The following is a 21,329-nucleotide window of genomic DNA, read 5'->3' on the forward strand; positions in this document are numbered from 1 at the left end:
AGCTGGCAGCAAACGACAATCTGGAACATTTTCCCATATAGTTTCTGTGATGCAATTTGTGCAATAAAATGCATGTAGGTAAATATCAGTAAAGTCAAACCCACACTATCCAAAGCAGATAAAAGGGGGTGCCTTTATTAGCCACTAATCGAGCAATTCATTTACAGTCAAGATTTCTGTCACTATTATGTTGCCGTAGCTTCTATCCGTAACCCTCAACAATAGATAGCTAACTTCAGATTTCTTATTTATCATTTAATTAAGCAGGAACCAAGCAAGATCACCAAACAAGAAGAGAAAATAACATTTTTGAATAATGTATTTACAGAAAAAAATAGCAGCAGCACAAATAACACAATTCAAGTCGAGCATAAAATTACATGCTCTGTTAAGACACAAATTGATACTGTGAATAATAGCAGCCATAACATTACTGACAGTAAAGTGCTTATGGTCAGCTTGATACGTAAAAACTGATTTTAAAACCCCATGTGATTAGAGGACATATATCTGGATTAAAAGTCAAAAGATAAACGGTTTACTCTAAATTGACTGTGACTCATTCTTATTTCCCGGAAGAACAAAATAAATATACTTTCTTTTTAAAAGCATTTTTACTGTAACACTGATAATCCCGTTGTGTTTCAGTCAAAGACAACTTAAGTAAAAATACTAAATCTTTCAAAACCAGAAAGATTTAGTCTGATTTAATGCCCGACTATCAGAAATAAGTAGTTATGTGTCTTTTTATAGAAGGTTTGTAATGTCTGGTTCCAACTCCATTTCCTGTAACTGCATTAATCATTTCTGCATTGCTGTTTTTCATCATAAAATAGCAGAAAACAAGTTCACTTTATTCATTTCTTGCAGTTACTGTTCACATAATTTTAAAGCAAAAAGCACATAAAAAAAAAGAACAACAAGAACAAAAAATGTACTGGTACACAAAACCCTTTAAATAGCATCCACCAACACTGGCTTCCAAGCAACAAGATAAAGCAAAAAGTCAAATCATTAAGCACAGAATATCCTTCAAGAAATAAAGAGCCACTAATGTGGTAACTAATACAACACCAGTGGTTCTAACAGAGGAACATGCAGACAGACACAATTCCCACTTTAAAGGACACAGCGGCCCCTGCAGTCAGGAATAGTGTGAGCTGATCTCTTCCTCAGTTCCCGGTCGTTGCTCTGCTGCAAGCGGCTCCCCCTTGAGGGGTATTCGAGTTCCTGCAGCTGAGCGTCGTCAGACTCCGGAAGCCTGTCCGGCTCCACTCGGAGGTAGGCCTGGACACGGTAGCGCTGCTCCACAGGGCCGCTGTGGTCGATGACGTGGCACTCGTACGTGCCCTCGTCTGCTGGTTTCACACCGGAGAGACGGAGTTTGTGGGAGATGTTGCTGCCAGCCACTTTTACCACCTGTCGCCAACAGAGGCAGAGTGTCTTAAACGAAATACTGCTGGAAATTACATGAAATGTCACAATAAAGGACCCAAGCAATCTATACAAATAATCTGTAAATTAAGAATTTCATCAACTTAAGCTGCATATTCTTTGTAAAATCTTAGATTTATGCTTCTGCGACTAGGATAATTTTCTGAAAATATCTTGGACTCACATTCCTCAGAACATTAGTAAATAGGTGAATCAGCAAGCTGCTCATAGACAGAGGTCTTCAGAGACAATGCCATGAATACAAATGATGACAGCATAAAGGTCAAGCATAAAGCTGTGGAGAAGTTTAAAGGCAAGTAAAGCTACAAAATTGCACCCCAAATTTTGAACGTGGCACAACGACAAACCTAGCAAGACATGTCCATCTACCTAAACCAAAAGGCCAGAAAAAGGAGAGCAATAATCAGAGAGGCAGTCAAGAGGTCCATAGCAACTCTAGAGCAGCTGCAGAGATCCACAGCTCAGGTGTGAGAATCTGTCAACAGGACAACTAATACTTGGGCAGATCCTTTGCAGATTAAATACAAGAATAAAGCCATTGTTAAAAGAAAACTATAACTGGTCCTGTTTGCAGTTTTACTCAGTAAACGTGTGAAAGATGGTGCTCTGGTCATTCAAGACCAGAATGCAAGTTTTTGCTATATATTTAGGGGGTAAAAAAAATAATGAGCTAATTGAGTATGTGATCAGGCTTGAAAATGAAAGTTAACAGATACTCTCCAGCAATTTTAAGCGAACTTCAGAATTTTAACAGAAGAATTGGAATACCATATGTGTAAAGCTGCAACAGAGAAACACTCTACTGTAACACTAGTGAATAGTCGTTCTATTAAGCATAGAGTAAAGCACACTTCAAATTCTTATTTATAAAATATATAGTATTTCAGAGCAACAACATTTTCTTTCCTCTTAGCAATGTGGCACTTGAAGTTTGTGGCTGTGATATGACAATTTAAAAAAAGGCTTTAGTGGGTTTGAATCATTTTTCAAAAGTTGAGTTGTTGTGCTTGCAAATCTTGCTTACACTAATTTTGGTGGCATCTTTCGGCATTTCCTCGAGAGTCCCAACCTGCACAGAGACACAGAAAGCAGCTTAGGAAATTTACAAACATCTTCTTTGCGAGCAACATGAAGCAAACATGTCTGATGATGTTCTTCATATCCCTTCTCTGTCACTGACATCACGTCTTATATAGTCCAGACTCACAAATATGCAATATGCTTACATGCACCCCAAGCACGTAAGCTTCCGACTAGGAAACTTGCGATTATGTATGCGGCTGCACAGAGGTATTCTTTTGGGCATGGGTATGAATTATGCATGGAGAAAAGGGAGATTTTGAAAATCTATTTCTTTCTCAGAGCCAATTATGGTGTCCAGAGGCTCAACAGGGGAGCCTGAGTCCCCCCAACCCCACCACCACCACCCAATGGGAGGAAGTCAACCTGTTTCCCCTCGCGCTGGCAAATGCTAATCAGCAATTATATCTTCGTTTTAATGCCAGGGGCTGTCTGCCATGGCTAATATTACATTTCACTTTGACTGATACATAGTCAGCTTTATGCTCAGCTCTACCAGTCCTCAAAATGTTTTCTCTCTTGGAGATAGTTTGTATTCAGCTGGAGTGGCAACAGCTCAAGAAGGTAGGAGGTGTTTAGAGGGGCTCGTTTACTCAGAATCAAAAGGGTCCAAGATAAGAATTTTTACAACCTTAGGCCCGTTAGTACCTGTTAGAGATAACGCAGCTCACAATATTGAGTTTGATGATGCCCCTCAATGAGGACTTTCAAGAGACTTTGAAAACCTATTCAATTCAGTCATGAATCACAATGAGAAAGTAGCTTCTGGCATCTGTGAATTACTCGTTGACAGTATTTCAACTTTAAAATGTAAATTTTTGCTTTTCATGTATCTCTGAAGATTGAAAATCTTTGTTCAGACAAAGAAGTAAGGAAGACGTGTAATGCCATTTAGCTTACTGTGTTTGAGATTTGTGAGGCCAGCCCTGGAGAGTCTTTGTGGTTCCTGATGTACCACCACTGGATCTCCAGGGAGAATGAGGGAGAGCCCGCCCCATGGAAGGAGCAAGCCATCTCCACGTCTTCACCGATCTGTGTCGTAACGTCACGAGGAACTTCCGTAAACAGAGCTGGAAAATGGAGGAGAGAGAATAAGAAATGGAAAAATCTCCAGAGTAAAGAGATTAGTAGTTTTCCCTCAAGATATCACAAACAAAATAAAAAAAACAAAAAAAACTTTTATTTCCTAGAGAGTTATGGTTTTCTGCTGCATCTCCAGAGTTATCATGGCCCTCCTGGCCCTGCCTCTATTTGATGGTGTCTTCCTTTCAGTTTAGTCGGCCATGTCTGTGTGGGTTCGCAGTTCTGCCATGTTTCAAGGGTTCGGAAAAAGACGGGCCAATAAACCTTAGACCTACAGTAAAGCAGAGAGCCTCTCAAAAAAGGTCTTATAATCTACCTTTTTGTTTCTACTTATTCCGCCCAATGAGGAAGGCATCATCCGTGTAATTCTACAAATTCTCTTGAGATGAGTGTAGACAGTAATGACACCACATATATTTACTCTCTTAATCTTATTTATGTTGTTTTGTCTGCGATGAACTTGCAACCTGTGCATGGTGTACCCCGCCACTCGCCCAATGAGAGATGGAGATAGGCACTCTGTGTCCCTGTCAGGATAAGTGGGTATAGACAATAGATGAATGATGCTTCATTGACTTTATGTAAGCATTTAAGTTTTATTATTCAGGAGTGAAACTTTCCCATGTGCACACGGTGTTCAGAGAAAAAACTTATAACAAAGTGTCGTCCTTGAGCACAGACAACTTTATCGTGACTAAGATACACCAGCACAACAGAAAGCAGTATTTAAACCAATTGAGTTCTATAAAGGTAAAATTTAATGTTACACCTTTTGTGATCAAAATAGTACAGCTATAACAGACAGACAGCGTCTGCCATGTCAAGCTAGCTTTGATGAGGCAGATATTATTTGACAAGCAAATAAGAAGTGAACAGAGCAAGGATAATATAAAATTTTTTATATCTGATGTGAGTCTGTTGGAGTTAATAACCTCTTGAGAACAAGTTTCTTTTTCATGCATCTTGATTGAAAATTTTAAATGAATGAATTCAATAATTATGAAGTGGAACGGAAACTGAAAAGCTGATACAATCTTTTACAGAACATAATTAATTACCAGACAAAAAATTCAGTAGGTGGCCTTGTCCAAGTGGGTATAGAGGAGACTGAATGGTTCATTTGTTGACTGACTCAGTTGACAAATAAATTAAGAATCTTAACAGTGGAGCTTTAACCAATTTCCACAAAAGCTGTTTTATAATCAATTGTGCTTTGAGACCAAAACAGCTAAAGAGGTCAACTGACTCATGTTAGTTTAAAGGTCCCATTTCAGTGTAATGGTTCTGTTACTTCCGCCCCATATTCAGAACTGCAGATGCCTTTGAAGGTGTAACACCTTCAACAAACAAATATGAACATTTGGAGTTGAACATTGTTTAATGTTTTCTTAATTAGTGTACGATGACACTTGGAAATGTCTTCATAAGCCTCTCCGGACAAACAGAAGTTATTTGCGCATTTGTTTCTGACTTGTTCTGTCTTTCAGGGTTCTTTTTGCTTTTTGCAATCTCTTAACCTAAAACATGTCTAATTAGGGGGGCAATTAAATTTTAACCTGCGGCCAGGTTGCTTAGCTCACACCAGTGATGTTTTGAAAACTGCTTTTAACATTTAAAAGGAAATATGTGACAGAACAGGTTAGTCGTCATTCTACTGCACATGGCTATATGATGCATTACCATTCCAAACTGTCAGCACATCTTTTGTGTGAGGTCAAATCTTACATACAATTGCATTGCAACACTTTTCTAGTACAGTAGTATGGAAGGAAGAGGGTGTTCATGAAGCTTACCACACACTCCCTCTCCACTGCCGCAAGCATGCTGGTGTGCATCTTTCGTTAAGCTCTGATCCCCTAACAGGGTTGGATAATCCCTCTGACAGTTGTCAAATTACATTTTTAGTTTGCTATGCAGACACCCTCCTCCCCAAACAGGGTGCTAAACATGACTGTGTTCACAAACAAACTGCGTGCCGCTGCACACGAAGCGAGCCTATTCAACACACACCCAACAGCTTCCCTGCTTGAATCACAGCAGCATCTCTCAGAAATCAATCCCATAACCTTGGCAGAATGCTAAATCAACCCAAAAGCTGACTCCGCTTGCAAGATTTCAAGGCCCTGTCTGTGAAAAGATGAAGAACATGTAGTTCTCGGTATTGACTTCCAGGGAAATTTTCAGCACACCAGGCTGTCTCATTTATAATGCTTGAGAGCTGGCGAAGAATGAGTTTGCTTGGCTCGGTCTCGTCTAAGTATAGATTTTCATAAAGGCAGTACTGTCAGAACCATTCTCAAGCAGACGCAAGGGACTCGTGTTTGAAGCTCTACGTAGGCCACATGCATATTTAAAAAGGCCCTCCTTAGCATTTTTCACTTTATTGCTCAGTGAGCAGTGATAGAAGTGATAGCCGCTTACTCTCCACTATAGACTCATTAAAAATTAAGAGGGGATAAAATAAGGAAAGCATGTAATGGGAGAAAGGCGACACATGTTCGTATGGATGAGAAGCAAGCAAGACACGTGTATCTGTTCTTGGATCCTACTTTGCATTTGTGAACAAGAGAGGTAGGAGGCCGACCCAAAAGAGCTTCAGGTTGTTTTAGTCAAAACTTTACAGAATAAACTGGAGTAGCTGTAGAAAATCTGAGTCTGTTGGAGATAGTGTCCATAAAAAGTATAAGCTATAAGTTTATAAATACATATGAAGCAATCAGCGGTGGTTTAGAAGCAGATTCAGCCACATATGACTTGATTCTTTCGTCTGTTACTAACAGATAGATAAGTCTCTCGCAGAAGTAATCCGGGTTCCCTTTGCTAAAAATGCACTCCAGCTACAAGCTAAGCTTAGTCTGACTAAAACTGCAGCAGAAGAAGCTTAGTAGGGACACGTCCACTGCTGTTTTATGTTAAAGAAGTTTAGCTGAACTGCTAATCAGTCACTTTGAAAACACAGCTCAGATCCATCCATCCATCCATCCATCCATCCATCCATCCATCCATCCATCCATCCATCCATCCATCCATCCATCCATCCATCCATCCATCCATCCATCNCATCCATCCATCCATCCATCCATCCATCCATCCATCCATCCATCCATCCATCCATCCATCCATCCATCCATCCATCCATCCATCCATCCATCCATACATCCATCCATCCATCCATCCAACCAACCAACCAACCAACCAACCAACCAACCAACCAACCAACACGCTTATCCCTTGTAGGGTAACAAGGGGTGCTTGACCCAATCTCAAGCAGCCATCAGGCGAGGGGTGGAGTACATCCTGGACATGTCGCCAATCCATCGCAGGCCAAGTTTAGATTGATGAAAATAGAAATTAAAGATTTAAACTTTAACACCATAAAATACAATAGGCACTAAATGACACATCTCCATCCGTTTCAACTGCAATGTTTCTCATGAGAAGATGCTTCTTCATTGGAGCTTTGCACAAACTCCTTTTTTTTTATCAACTTCTTTTAGTGTCTCAAAACCAATGAGAAGAAATTTTCAGGCATATAACTCCGACCACCAGAATGTTAACAGCCTGTGGAGCGAGTCCTTCTGCGAAAACGTAATTCACTAATGTGATGAATGGATTTAATATTCACCGACACCCAGAGGGAGTTTTGAGTGAAAACAACAGTAAGCTGCTGTTAAAAAGGAAATCCACAGGGGACGTTTATCTTGATCTTCGGAAGCTTTAATCTCGCATCAAAAGCTTTAATCCTGCGTACAATAAGATACTAAGTATGTTAACTTAGTTTGGGAAACGCTAAAATCTGGGAAACAATCACTCAATACTCAAGGGCTGTTTCTTTTGAGTGCAGCTAATAAGATATTGCTTTAATTGACACATCAGATAACACTGACAGTGAAATATTGGATAATCATGTAATGTTGACGTAAGTTCTCTGAGATTCTTAACACAAATGGTAAGATATTTTTTTATTTTTATTGTTTTTAAAGCAAAACAAACAAGTAACTACTGAGGGATACTGCATGAAAGTCATTAAGTCTATATTTGGTTCAGAATCATTAATGGGGTATACCGGCAGATTCTCCTTGGGGAAATAACAGTACGCCGAGAGACCTTCAGCCTGAATTCAAGGTGGAAGGTAAAAATAATGAAATACGAATGGCACCAGTAATCAACCGAGCAGCTGTCTGCTTGTTGCCACCCTTACTTCTGGCTTGTGGAGTGAATTTTTCATAGCCCCTGGGACACAGCACTCACAAGCTATTTCTGCATTCTCCACCAAGAAGAGGCAACGTGAACGATGTGGCACGAGTTGTAACACTTGCCGTTTCGCACAGGGTTTTCCTAAGCATGTCGTACAGCATCACAGGTAGTGAGAGGATAATGTGAATTTGTGTACATCCACAAATTCAGAATCTCAAGAAAAAAATTGTCACTCATTTCATAAAGTTAAACTCAATATGCAAACATTGAGTGAAAAATGTCAAGCGTTATTGATAGAACCTTTGATTATGGTTAACAGATGGATTAAAAAAAACAAAATCAGTGTATCATAACATTTTAATTTGCTCAGTAAAAGGTGATATTAAAAATGGAAATGTCACATGAATTACTACATCGATGCAGAGTGGAACAGAGGTAATCAACCTGTGGTTCTGCTGAGGTGTAAAGGAAGCCCAGGTTGTTGTGTTGGCAGCCTTCAGGTCTTATGTGTTGTTGGGTCTCGTCTCTCTCATCAGACCCACCAATATAGACGATTCTGTGCCTCTCCACCCTTTCTACAGACGTGAAGCGCCCCTACACTCTTGAATGGATTTTGCTTAACAATCTTCTCTAGTTTGCAGTTGTCCCTGTTGCACCTTTTCCTACCACACGTTTTTTTCTTCGTCTCAACTTTCTGTGGATATGCTTGGATGTAGCACTTTGTAAACAACCAGCTTCCTTAGCAATGATTTTTTTTTTCTGGTTTACTATCCTTGGGGAGAGTGTCGTTTTTGTTTTTTAAACTTTTATTTTTTTCCCCCAAAGACATCTGCAGCTTTTCCATTCACAAATGACAAACCATCCCTTCAAATAAGATTTACTCTGGTCTTGATGCATATCTTACAGGGTACATTGTTTCAAGCGTCCTTTATTGCCTTTTTCTTTCTAAGCAGGCCTCTTCCAGCCTGTGCTGTGACAGCATGACTCTATAATCTGTCCACCCCCACTCCAACCAGCACTGTCAGAGCACCATTAAATTGAAAGCCAATAAAAAGTGCCGAGGCTGGTCATCCTCATTAGGGGGACACCTAGCAGAGGATCCCAGACACTTTGGAAGTCTAATGAATTTGTTACACACTCCAACGCTGTGAAGGTGCCACACTTGCAACGGGGTGAAAGAAGGGTATCTGCAGAGGAAAGTTGCAATGAAATGTTCAAAAATAGCAGGTTTCACAACAATCATCATTACATGTCCCCACTATGTGCTGTCCAAGAACTAAAATGCACTCGCAGACCCAATTTCACAGCCGAGATCTGACCTCAATTTAAGTGTAACAGGTAATGCGTTGAGTGGCTGCTGTAACGCCGCAGTCGTCCTTCGCGTGGATCTTTTATGTTTTTGCTGCATGTGATTCACCAGACACCTGAGCTCAAGCAGTAAGTGGGGTGCAGGGGCCAGACGTGCTTATCTAAAAACGTAAGAGCCAGGGTCGACTCTAACAAGCACTCTTCAGAACGGTGCATGCAGCCTCTCTGCTCTGCATGAAGGCTCAGCTCCCCCTCTGCTCAGGCAATTTATCAAAGAGCCTTGTTTAAAAAAAAATGAAAGAGAGGAAGAGAGAAATCTCCAGAGGATTACCAAAATATGAGAAATAACAAAAGTCTAAGTTTTCTGCTACTGAAGTTGCTTGTGTGCTGCTAAGTGTGAAATATAGTTGGACTTCAAGGCCTGCTACTAGACCTTAAATTATTCATAGCCTTGAAAGATTTATATTTAAAATTATTTTCATTCAACCAAGAAGCATCTCTTTAAACACAGTAAAAAATAATGTTAAAGAAAAGCTAATTTTGAAATGAATAGATTGTCTCTAATCAACCATAAAGAGTGGGATATTGAGAATAGTTTGTGTCCTCCCAAATAATCAGTGGCAAAAACTTTATTGGTGTTACTGCAATCAAAACCTACATATATTTGCTGACCAGCTTCCTGATGTTTCCACACATCTTCTGATGATTTACTATTAGAGATTGTTAAAAGTCTTTGGAGGGCAGTAGGCTGATCCACAAGTTCTTTATCCTTCAATTGTATATGGGGTAATAATAATGAGATGTAGGATCAGGTGTTAAACCTGATGTTGCAAAATCTATTGTACATATTCGTGAAAGTGACTTTTGTATGTCTATGAAAAAACATTCATACAATTCAAAAACCTGAAGAACCTGCAGTATTTTTACAAAACAGAAATCAGTATAACCTTGCAGCTACAGAAAGAAAGGCTGTAAAAGAGAATACATTTCAGCAAAAGCTGTTTATTGCCTCCATCAGACAGTTTAATAAGATACCTGCATGTTTGTTTTTGCTGTAAGACAGTTTCAAAGTTCACTTTTTCACTAAGTCAATGACTTATTTGTAATTGTTTAGCTATAATGTATTCGTTTAGTGTTAGACTTATATTTATTAGGGTTTTGCATTAGAGACACATAAAAGGAACTTTAGTTTTATGGAGGTCTGCGCATTAGAAAACACATTTCGACGAAAGTTCACTGAATAAGGCTTTCCTCATATTTTTCCTTAACAACGTTCGCTTTACAACACATTGTGCCGTATGGGCTGCAACTAAGCAGTAAGATACGAAAATGTGTTTTGCCTTTTACTAAATAGTGGAGAAACAGACTTTAATGTCTTATTAAATCTTACAAAATCTGCTGCATGGAGAAGGTCACAAAAGCTTGTCTTTAAGATTTGTTTGAGTGAATCTTGTCGTGTTTGGCCCAAGGAACATCAAAGATAATAAAGGTAAATCTGTGGAAACGGTGCCAGCTAGTGAAAAACGGGGGAAATATTGCTGTAAGTTATTTGGGCAATGAAGTAAACAATTAAAAAGAGTCAGATTTTAAATTTGCTCCTATATAATTTCTTCTCAATCCATCCATCCATCCATTTTCTTTACACCCTTGTCCCTCAGTGGGGTCGGGAGGGTTGCTGGTGCCGATCGCCTGCTAACGTTCCGGGCGAGAGGCGGGGTTCACCCTGGACAGGTCGCCAGTCTGTCGCAGAGCAACACAGAGAGACAAACAGGACAAACAACCATGCACACACACACTCACAACTAGGGACAATTTGGAGAGGCCAATTAACCTGACAGTCATGTTTTTGGACTGTGGGAGGAAACTGGAGTACCTGGAGAAAACCCACGCATGCACAGGGAGAACATGCAAACTCCATGCAGAAAGACCGGGGCCGGGAATCGAACCCAGAACCTTCTTGTTGCAAGGCAACAGCTCTCATTTCTTCTCAATGTATATCTTATTCCAACGTTCCTTCCCACAAGTTTTCCAACAACAACTGAATTACAGCAAAAATTAACCGATGCATGAATTTTTATGATTGTGAAATATTAAACATTGATAAGATGTGAATACCAGAAAAGCTGCCAACATTTCTTTAAGCAAACTCTGAAAGAAATACATGTACCGCACAACTACGGATGAAGTGTTGGTATTTTAAAAAAGAAGCTTCAGCCTGGAGAAAGCAGGAAAGATTCATTAAAGGTTAATGTGTTGCAGTGTGAGGCGCTCTCTTTACACTGCATACACAAACCTTATTCTAAACCAGGTGTTTAAGGTCCTGCCGATTTCTTAGGTAACCTGTCTGTATGGATTCTGAAATTTAAGTCAGTGATATGTTAGAAATTTGCAGGACCTGTTAGCAGAAAATCTTGCAATCCCCCATCCAGCTGAGCCTAACATTAGCAGCTGTTGCTGTTTGAAGTTTTCTACATACTTACTATACATACTATGATAATATTGAATATGCAAGATTGGAGCTTAATTAATAATTAAGTAGTGAACAGTGATATATATATATTTGCCAAGCTCTACATTTGACTTTAATGCAACTTAATGTAATCTAAAATTGTAATGCAGATTTTACCTTAATTATTAGCTGCACAATCTATTCCGTCTTTTAAAATCCAAAACCAATGAAATGGAAAAAAGACAAATCCTCATCTAATCAAAGTGGTATTCAATAAAATATACCAGCACACTGATTTTGGTGCCTATTAAATTTATGATCTCGGTCATGGCAGAACGTACCATTTCCAGAGATGCGATTATCCACCTTTACATATCCGTCACGCAGACCCGCGTTAAGTTGAACGTAAAGTCCCGCGTACTGTAAAATCCTCATCATCAGTCCAAAGGCTCCCATAGCCGCAGCCTGTGTTTCAAGCAGCTGAGTTAAACTGTGACATTAGGAATAGAGCATGGATAGCAGCTGATCTCCTCCGCTGACACTCGCTCTCACACACACACGCACACACACCCACAGCTGGACCTGGAGGAAAACACAGGGCTGTCGCTCCTGCCTGAGCGGGAGGAGATGATGCGGTCAGGCAGGCGGAGGGAGAAAGGAGTGCTGCGGCTCGACTCAATTAAGCGGATGTATCTCAGGGAGACGTGAGTGGCGAGTCGGAGTGCGACTGTTTTAATTCAGCTATGAACTCCCACAAAGTTAGCCTATACACAAATTAATGCCGGGTTCACAATTATCTCTATTTAATTTTAAAACTTGATTAAATAATTCACAAATGAGGTGCGCAATTGTAAAATTCACAGCCTTACCAGAGATACGCAATCTTAAAAGGCACTTTTCTGGCTTCTTTAGACCTTCGTTGGTCTTGACTGATTATCAAATATTAACACTCTTTTAACCTTTTGTTTTCTTTTTTTGATCCCCCTTTGCCCTCTTTCGAAAAATGGCATATGGCAGGTGATTTTTGTTCTACCTTTTAAAGAAAGAACAGAGTAATAATCAACCAACATAAAATAAGGGCTAAGCTCAGTGCAATATTTGTTTTCGTTTTGTTTTTCAATAATTTATTGATATTCTAATAAACCCATACGGCTCCATATGAGGTTTTTAAAGCGAGATGGTCATTTTGCTATTAAAGTAAGTTAAATCATATTGGAGCACATATTATTAATTATCCTATGATGTAAGGAAACCTTTTATTATTCTAATTGTGATGCATCTTTGTACGATCCTGGCATGTGGCATCCACAGCATAGTTTTTAGATTTCCTGGCTTAAAAAAAACAACAAAAAAAACACCAAGTATTTTTTGTTGAATTTGTCACAAATGCTGCAGTTTTCTTCTGTAATCAAAGTGAGTTAATCTGAGTTTGTGCATAAGAGATTATCACAGGCAAGAGCTCTGCTTTTGAGCATAAAGATAATTCCTAAAATCTAGAAATAAATTTTAGCACTGCAGTCTTTCTTTTCAACTCGTCGAGAAACCACAGCCGCTTGTGTTCTTCTCTTGTCCTGCTGTCTCTTTTCTTTTTTTCCTGTCACGATCAACTGGCCTCTCAAGCCTGAAGTACTCAGAGTGAAATTGAAGCTGATGTATGCAGGAGATAGCCTTCAAGACAAAGACAACACCTGTGTAATAACTCAGAGTTCAGCATCTCCACAGCACTAACTGCTTCAGACAGCCTCTGTCAAAAAAATGAGCTATAAGTGTGTGTGTGTGTGTGTGTGTAGGTGTGTGTGTGTGTGTGTGTGTGTGTGTGTGTGTGTTGGACATGTTGGCTATACCGCAGAGAGCCAGTTAAATGTAAAATGTAGAGAGAGAACTGAGAATATGACTCAACCTGGGAGTGCATTTCAAAGCCGACAACCTCCACCGAAGCTTCATGGCATCCATTATTTATTGGGTCCTCTTTGACATATTCAGCCGCCTCTTTCCCTCCTAGAGAGGAAAGTGGACCGCTAGAACATCTGAGGAAATTCATCCACAAAGAAAGCAGTTCTTTCCAGTCTGATAAATGTTTCTGCAGTTTATTGTATAAAAAATTACTTCACGGTATCCTGTGGTATCCTATTGCATACTGATTTGTTATTTCACATAATCTGAATGGCATAAAAGTCCCGTTAATACTCTTTAAGCCACGGATCTCCAACTCCGATCCCCAAGAGCTTTTATACGGATTTTCTTTTTTTTTTGATGCATCACTGCTCCGTCACACCTCAGTCAAATAAATGGCTCATAGCTGGATTTCAGCAGAATTTGATGACATGGTGTGGAGCTAATTCAGATGTTTTATTCAGATGTTGGAGCATCTAAAAGTTGCTCTTGAAGACTGGAGTTGGAGAACCGTGGTTTAAGCGGGCATATGAATGTGTAAGCTTAACATGTTGCCATTTCGCAGCTAAAACAAGTCAATTACTAATTTGTTAGTGTAGTGTCTTTTAAATATAAATGAACCAGTCTGGTTATAGACAACATTTTTGCTTAGATTAGTGGGTTCTGCTGTGTCTGTGCTGAACTCCTGAGCTGTACTGTAGGTTTCTTCTTCTGGAGGCCGGAGCTTTAGTGGCAACCTCGAGCCCTTTGTGCTGGAATTTTTAGAATTTCAGCATTACGTATCTGATCTTTGTTTTCTACAAGGTGAAACCGACTTATTTCTCCTCTTGTTAGAAAACTTCAATGTGCCCAGATACTTCTAGCCCTAACTTCCTGGCTACTGGTAGCTCCTTACCCTGGTAGTCCACTAAGACACCTCGCACTCCAACCTCCAACCTGTCTGCCCTTCAACACTCACTAAACTCCTTTTAACAACACCAACACCAGACTAACTCTCAGGCTCTGCTCCCTCTCCTCCAAACCCAAAGTCATTCAACACCAAAACCAACTGTAAGAACATCATCAGACATTTACAGTATCATATGATTTTACACTGTGACGGTTTGCCCTGCCGTTCACAGGCACTCCATTTTCTCACAGGTTTTCTGGTAACCCTGCAAAGCTTAACACTTGGTGAGGCCTACCATAAGTGAAAATGCTGAGTTAATGAAAGCAATAATTGCAAATAATGCACTGCTATTGATTGTCTTTACTGTTTAATTTTTTAATTTAACATTACTTCACACTTATATTTTATCTGTGTGTTCCTCTTGAAAGTCTCCTTGCAGTGTATACTCATAGTTGTCCTGACTGAGGGACAAATAGCAGATTATTTGGTAACTAGGTGACCAGAAAAACTGAAAAAGCATGAGATCGATGGACTCTCTTGGGATTACCCAACAATCAAATCATTAATGTAAAGAGGACGTTAATTGTTAGAGACTTCCTATGCTACAAGAACTATTACTGCAGCACTTTTACATTAGCTAAAGATAGTTTTTTTTACCAAACATAATGACAGATTCTTAGGATGTGGGATTGCAAAAGCATAGTTTGCAACTAACAAATACCTGATAGGATTTTACTGCCTTAGATTCTTACAATAAAATGACTGGAATGAAAACCAGATTGTATTATTATTTAATAGTGACAATTGTGATTTTATTCCTGTCTTTATGACTGTTATTTCTATCCAAAGACGTGTTTTTAGCACCTCACCACATTGTAACATTTTACCTGAACATCTTTTTGTCTCATGCTGACGTAACACAGAGAGTTTTGGAGTCAGCCTAACCTGTGTGAGACGAATGCTTCTGCTCCTTCTACTTTGGGCCAAATAAGTGTGTTTTTTTGACACTTGACTGTGCAGAGATGTCATTACTGTCACTCCACAGATATCAAAGAAAGCTCCAAGGTATAAAACATCACCCTTCAAACATCTTGAACATGACAGATGCAGAAGCAGCTGCTAACATGCTTTCTCCTTCTTTCTGCTGGATATTTTGGATTTTTTTTTAAAGGCACTTTTGTGATAAAAGCTTCTCGTACATACACTTCATGCTGCATCTATTTCTTTTACTTAATTTACCATTAAACTGCCACCATATTCTTTGGAAAATGTAGAGTTTGCATTCAGAAAATCATTTTTCCTTTTGGGGGTCAAGTGGAGGAGGAGTGAAAATTGGTTTCCGAACTCATGTGCTAAAAATCATCTGTCACTACAACTGCCAGCCCACCGGACTGTAAACCATGAAACCCTTTTTTATTGCACCAAATGACCCTCCACAAATGGCAGAACCTACACCAGTGGGGGAGTGTTTTCACACTCTGAGGAATCCATCATCTTCCAGGTTAGATTGTTTGCTAGCGTCTCTCCTCCGCCTGTCATCCTCCTGGCTGTAAAATGTTTATGCTAAAGAACAGTAAAGATTTTATAAGAACCAAATTAATTCATGCAGATTACAAAATTGAACTAACTTAGGATAATCAGTCTAGTAAGTTAATTATTTTTAGAATTTATTTAAACATCTTAGTTAAAGCTAGCAGGAAAAGTTTTTATTTTGAAACAGAAAATGGAACTGTTAGATGTTTTGTTTTGAGCTTCAATTTTAAAAGCCTTTTTTCTCCTGTTATTGCGGTTCTGGTACATTTTTAACTCATGCCACTTAGATGAGAGGATGACTGCAGGTGTGATACATTAACTACCTTTCTCTTTTCCCTGTTTTCATGAAGCTAATGTGGCTTTACAGAAACATGGGAAACATGAAGATGGACCAGGCTCTGGTTGCTAATGTTTCGTATGTCGCATGTGAATAAAAAGAATATTTTTAACCATTTGATGCATAGATTATTACAATCTTACTCAAGATTTTTTTTTCAATAGTGTTCATGCTGCACATGAAAACCATAACATTTATTTCTTACAGTTTTTTACATGACTTTTGACTGCATTCATTGGTCAAACTGATCAACATTACGTATTGTGAGAGACTATGGAATAACATGATTTTTTATTTATAAACTATTGCAGCCACATATAAAATATGCTAATATTGGGTATTAGAATGAGTCAACAATGAACTTAATGATGTATAAATGAGTTTCAAAAACATTTCAAGGTTGCTTTTTCTTCCTTTGTTTATTTCTTCTTTTATTTTTCTTGCAGTAACAAGTCCTAGTGTATGGATCGGCAATTAGTACCTTTGTAGTCACTCAAATGCTACTTGTGCAGAATAACAATGCCCTCTAGTCTTTTAGGAACTGGAAAAGCAAAATCAAACTTTGGCTTTTAAAGAAGGCAGTGTAATTGTACTTTAATTAGAGAGAGCTTTTTGCACAGGAGGTAGAGTAATTGTCTGTGTTTTCTCTCTCAGCAGCCCAGGACATTTCGACACAGTGGGGCAGATTGTAGTGAACGGACATTTAATCATCCTCCAATTTTCATCAGTGCACTTCATCATTCTACCAGCCAGCTAGCTGACCACATTTTGATCAACTAAACTGATACGAACATAGTTAGAAGTGAAACAAGGCGAGACAGCTTGGGCAGGATCTCAGATAATACTATTTGTTTTCTGTACATTCTGGATATTGACTTATTGCTTGTTACAGATCTGCAAGAAAAAGATTAAATTACAGCTTTCGGTTTGCTGAAGCAAATTTTTATTCTTTAAGATCTTTTGGGTTGAGATGTTGTTTCATTTCAGCTAGCAACTATGACTCATATTCTGCAAAATACTCAAAATGTGTATTTATTGTTAATTCTTTACCACCTTGACACATTGAACTGACACTGTCTCAACACATTTTCTGCATGTGGAGCTTCAAAACCAGCACATCTCTTAGTTCCTGGGTTTCAATCATTTGTGAAGAATATCCACATTTAGCCTCATTATCCTCAACAGACCCTACAAACATGAAAGTCATAACAAATATTGTAAGGAAACACTTTTTGCCATCACATATTTAAACCTAAGGAACCATCATGTAATGATGTCGACATGAAGACTGATTTGGTTTGCCTTCTGAATGATTCATCCACGTATTTGGCTCAAGGTGAGATCTGGAGAGTGTGTATAATCCTTCAGAGTAATGTTGGATCTCACTGTAAGTTTATCAGGATTCCTGAATGCTGAATCAATCAGTGGTTCATTTGTTTTGCCTTCACCACCTTGATTTGTTTCCTTAGTGACATGTCTTGCTACATCCATAGCATTTTCCAAGTGGAAATTGGGGGTACAGAGGTGAACTGTCTACATGCTTTTGGGGAAACTCCCCCTCTGCTCCTTCCGACTAACCAGAAGAAATTAGCAAACTCTTGGTAGAACTGAATATCTGCAGATCTCATTATGTGAGCTAATTCTCATATAATGAGGTAAAAAAAAAAAAAAAAGCTGTTAAAGGGTTAATCGAGGAGCAATGTTGTGATGGCTTCCTGAAGGCGGAGTTTCAGAAAGAGCAGGGATTTTTAAAGAGACAGAGGCCCAATTTCAAGATGTTAAATTACAAAGTCAAATTTCTTTTAAGTGATATTTGATATGTACAGCATTTTTATAACATAGTTAATAAAAGGTAAAATAGCTACTTGATTGTGCTATAAAATGGCCTTATGTTCCTGGAACATGCCCCTTTAAGATTTTTATATGAAGCATTTTTGAAAACTGTATCTTTTTCCTTCCTCTTCACAATTATGAGCTTCTTTTTATTGTTGTCACATAAAACCCTTATAGATCACAGTTTGTGGTTGTAACCTCAAAAGATAAAGAGGAATAATTACTTTTATGAGGCAGGCAATGTTTGCTATCGATTGAAGTTTTTACAGAAGTCTTCTTCAATCCTTCTAACTGGAGCATTAAAGAAGATATATTACCAATAAGTATTTGTGGACAAACCCAAAATGCATTCTTTATATTTTCGTTTTCAACTCTCATTGGCAGATAGGGAGAAGAAGGAACCTCCAAGACTTCCAGACAAATATTCTAGTGTAAAATGAAGTCTGCACCTCCTCCTCCACACAGACAAAACAACACATGCTCCAATCCAGAGGACCAGCTTTGGTTCCAGAGGACTGGCTTACCATCAGTCCTCCAACAGATGGATTTCTATTACAGTTTTACAAGCCGAGGTGCCAAGCTCACCCAGTGAACTGGCAGGCACTCCAAAGGAGCCCCTCTGGCAAATTCATGTATCTTGTGAAGAACAAGAGCTCTGGTGTAGTTTGCCAGGCTGCATAAAATTAGCTTAACGCCACAACAGATGCTATGTCACTGTGGTTTCTTCTTTATGATGGAGATAAAACAAACAGTGGGAACGGGTTGTTTTTCTTCTAGACCTCACAGTTACAGCATTTCATTTTCTAAAAGAAACTTCAGCATCAGACATGCAGGAGATTTTACTGAAACATTTCTTGAACCTACTTATGACATGTTCTGCACGCATCTCAGACATACATTTATGTTATGTACGTTTATTTCAGTAGCATAAATGATGTGCGCACAATTATTAGGCATGTGAGCATTTTGACCATGTCATCATTTGTTTGCCATTTTTCCAGCTCAAGCAGTACAAACTTGAATACTTGTTGAATTTAAGAATATGAGGTGATGTATATTTGTGTGTAATGAGAAAGGGTGTGACCAAAGGAGATCAGCACCCCGTCTCAAAGTGTGCAGGATTATTAGTCGGTTCTATTATAGGCTTCGTAAGAAACATAATTCAAAATCAGAACTTGTAAAATGTCTGAGAGATTTTCAGCACTTATATTGTAGCATAAGCATTTGAGCTGAAGCATTTTCTTGCAAACAGATGGAAAAAAATTATAATTGATACTGAAAGACGTGAGAAGATTTAAACATGAAGCAACCTGTTATCCTGCAGTGTTGTAAACTTCAACAACTGCAGCCCACCTGAAGGCCCAAGAAGTACCAGATGTTCAGTGGTCAGAGACAGGAAGGCAGAAAACCAACCACCACTTGACAAGACATAAAGCGAGGACATCCTGCAGCGTTTGCAAAAGGAAGGCACAACACGCTGCCATAAAAGCGTCAGCTTTTTGTCAACACCACAGAATGAATGAGGAGCACTGAAAGGTAAAGCGGAGGTGATCATTTTAGAGGGCGTGCTGGCCTGTACTGACACTCTGATTAGCTTCAGGTTCCAAGTATGTAATGACCTGCCACCGTCACTAATCTATTGCACAGTAAAAGTAGAGTACGCCTTCCTCATCTTGTTTCCGTTCCTCCTCCCTCAGTCTCAGAAGACTGATTGGAATACGCAGCGGCTCATGGCCTCTCTCAGGAGAAGCAGGGATGACTTGGAGGTTACTGATATACATAGCTAGAGGGTTTCCAGTAGTTAGCTTAAGTCGTTTCTGGAATGTCTTAGTTTATTAGTGAATTTCTGATGCAAATATTGCAGATCTGCAGATATTTATCAGTCTTTAATTAATTACTAGAAAGCAAAATATACCAGGAAATTATATAATCTTTTCATCTTGTTTCAGCAAAATTTTAGTAACTCTTGAGAAATGCTCTCCATCCACTTTGACCATGTTTGAGCTATTTTGCAAAGAAAAATGGGGTCTGCGGAGGAGTGTGTGTACGTGTGATTGATGAAATGAGGTGTAACAGTCAACATAGTCACAGAGCTACAACAAATACATTAGGAAAAATGAGCAGGAGCTGTTGTGTTCTGGTCTGTGAACAAACGCTGCAGAAACACAAATTTGAAATGATTTCCCTTCAGAAAGACGGAGCAAATTGGTCTCAGAGTTGGAAAAGAGGTCAGGGGGAAAGTGAGAAAGCACACAAACAGCATTACACCAAATCCTACATAACGGAGATGGATGAAGTATTGGGCGGGAGGAGACCTGAAAGAGAACTGATAGAGAGATAAATTGTGCAGTCCTGCAAGCGATAACAAACACACCGAGTATGAGGAAAATGGATCAAACATTCTGCCAGTGGTGACAAATTGTGTTGTGTACAAGCAGAGCAAGTGGGTGGTGCCACCCACAGTTGTTGACACCCCCAGTAAAACCACTGAATAAACTAAACTTTCACTGATGTAGCATAATCTGTAAAATCCAACCTTAAATTTGACAGCATTTATTCAGTGGAGACAAAAACACCTGCGTAGACCAACATTTTTTTTTACCAAAATTATATGTGACACAATTATTGGTGCAATCAGCAATCACACTGTGAAAAACAGCAACTTAAGAGCTTCCATGCGGGTCTGACATGACATGAAGGATGAATATCGGGTAAAGTTCATGTAGGCCACTGTTAGGTATTGTAGAGGTTTGACGATGCTGTGGGCTTGTTTTACTTTCAGAAGCACTGGGACCTTAGAATCCATGATATTGTGAACTTAGGGTTAGTGAAAGGGTTAATACAAATCTGCTGGTCTGTGCCGGTAATGTGACAATCTGTCATCATTGAATCTTTCATAAAGCCAATGGTAAAAAAAAACAAAAAAAACATGGAGAAACAACAGAAATGATTCAAGAGACACAGAATCAAGTCTTCAGACATGTGGAAAATCTACTGGGTGAGCCAAAGATAAGCCAGACTATGAAGGGCCCAGGAATATGGACAATCATATTGAGAGATTATGCAAAAAATAATTGTCAAAGTTTCCTTTCCATGCTTGGTTTGTTTAAGAATTAGACTTTCTGGATGAGGTCCCAGGAGTTCTGAGGAATAAAAAGCTTACATCGCAGAATTATGTCCTTTAAAGGATTTTAATTCATGCAATTTATTCAACATCTAAATTAGAGAGTTGTAGTTTTGATATCAAATACTGCTTTGATATATATTGTTGA

The 21,329-nt window shown here is 39.0% G+C and overlaps 1 protein-coding gene across 1 annotated transcript; it reads right to left on the minus strand.

Annotated features, from left to right (window-relative positions):
• Positions 1 to 110: 110 nt before the first annotated feature.
• On the minus strand, positions 111 to 12,232 carry vstm2lb (V-set and transmembrane domain containing 2 like b). The gene is made up of 4 exons (XM_008409360.2): positions 11,914 to 12,232; positions 3,436 to 3,605; positions 2,480 to 2,524; positions 111 to 1,419 (listed from the first exon to the last, which is right to left on the minus strand). The coding sequence occupies exons 1-4, from the start codon at positions 12,026 to 12,028 to the stop codon at positions 1,120 to 1,122; spliced, it is 630 nt and encodes a 209-aa protein (XP_008407582.1). The 5' UTR covers positions 12,029 to 12,232; the 3' UTR covers positions 111 to 1,119.
• Positions 12,233 to 21,329: the final 9,097 nt, after the last annotated feature.

The sequence above is a fragment of the Poecilia reticulata genome, linkage group LG5 (genome assembly GCF_000633615.1).
Source record: "Poecilia reticulata strain Guanapo linkage group LG5, Guppy_female_1.0+MT, whole genome shotgun sequence".
NCBI classification, from domain to species: Eukaryota; Metazoa; Chordata; class Actinopteri; order Cyprinodontiformes; family Poeciliidae; genus Poecilia; species Poecilia reticulata.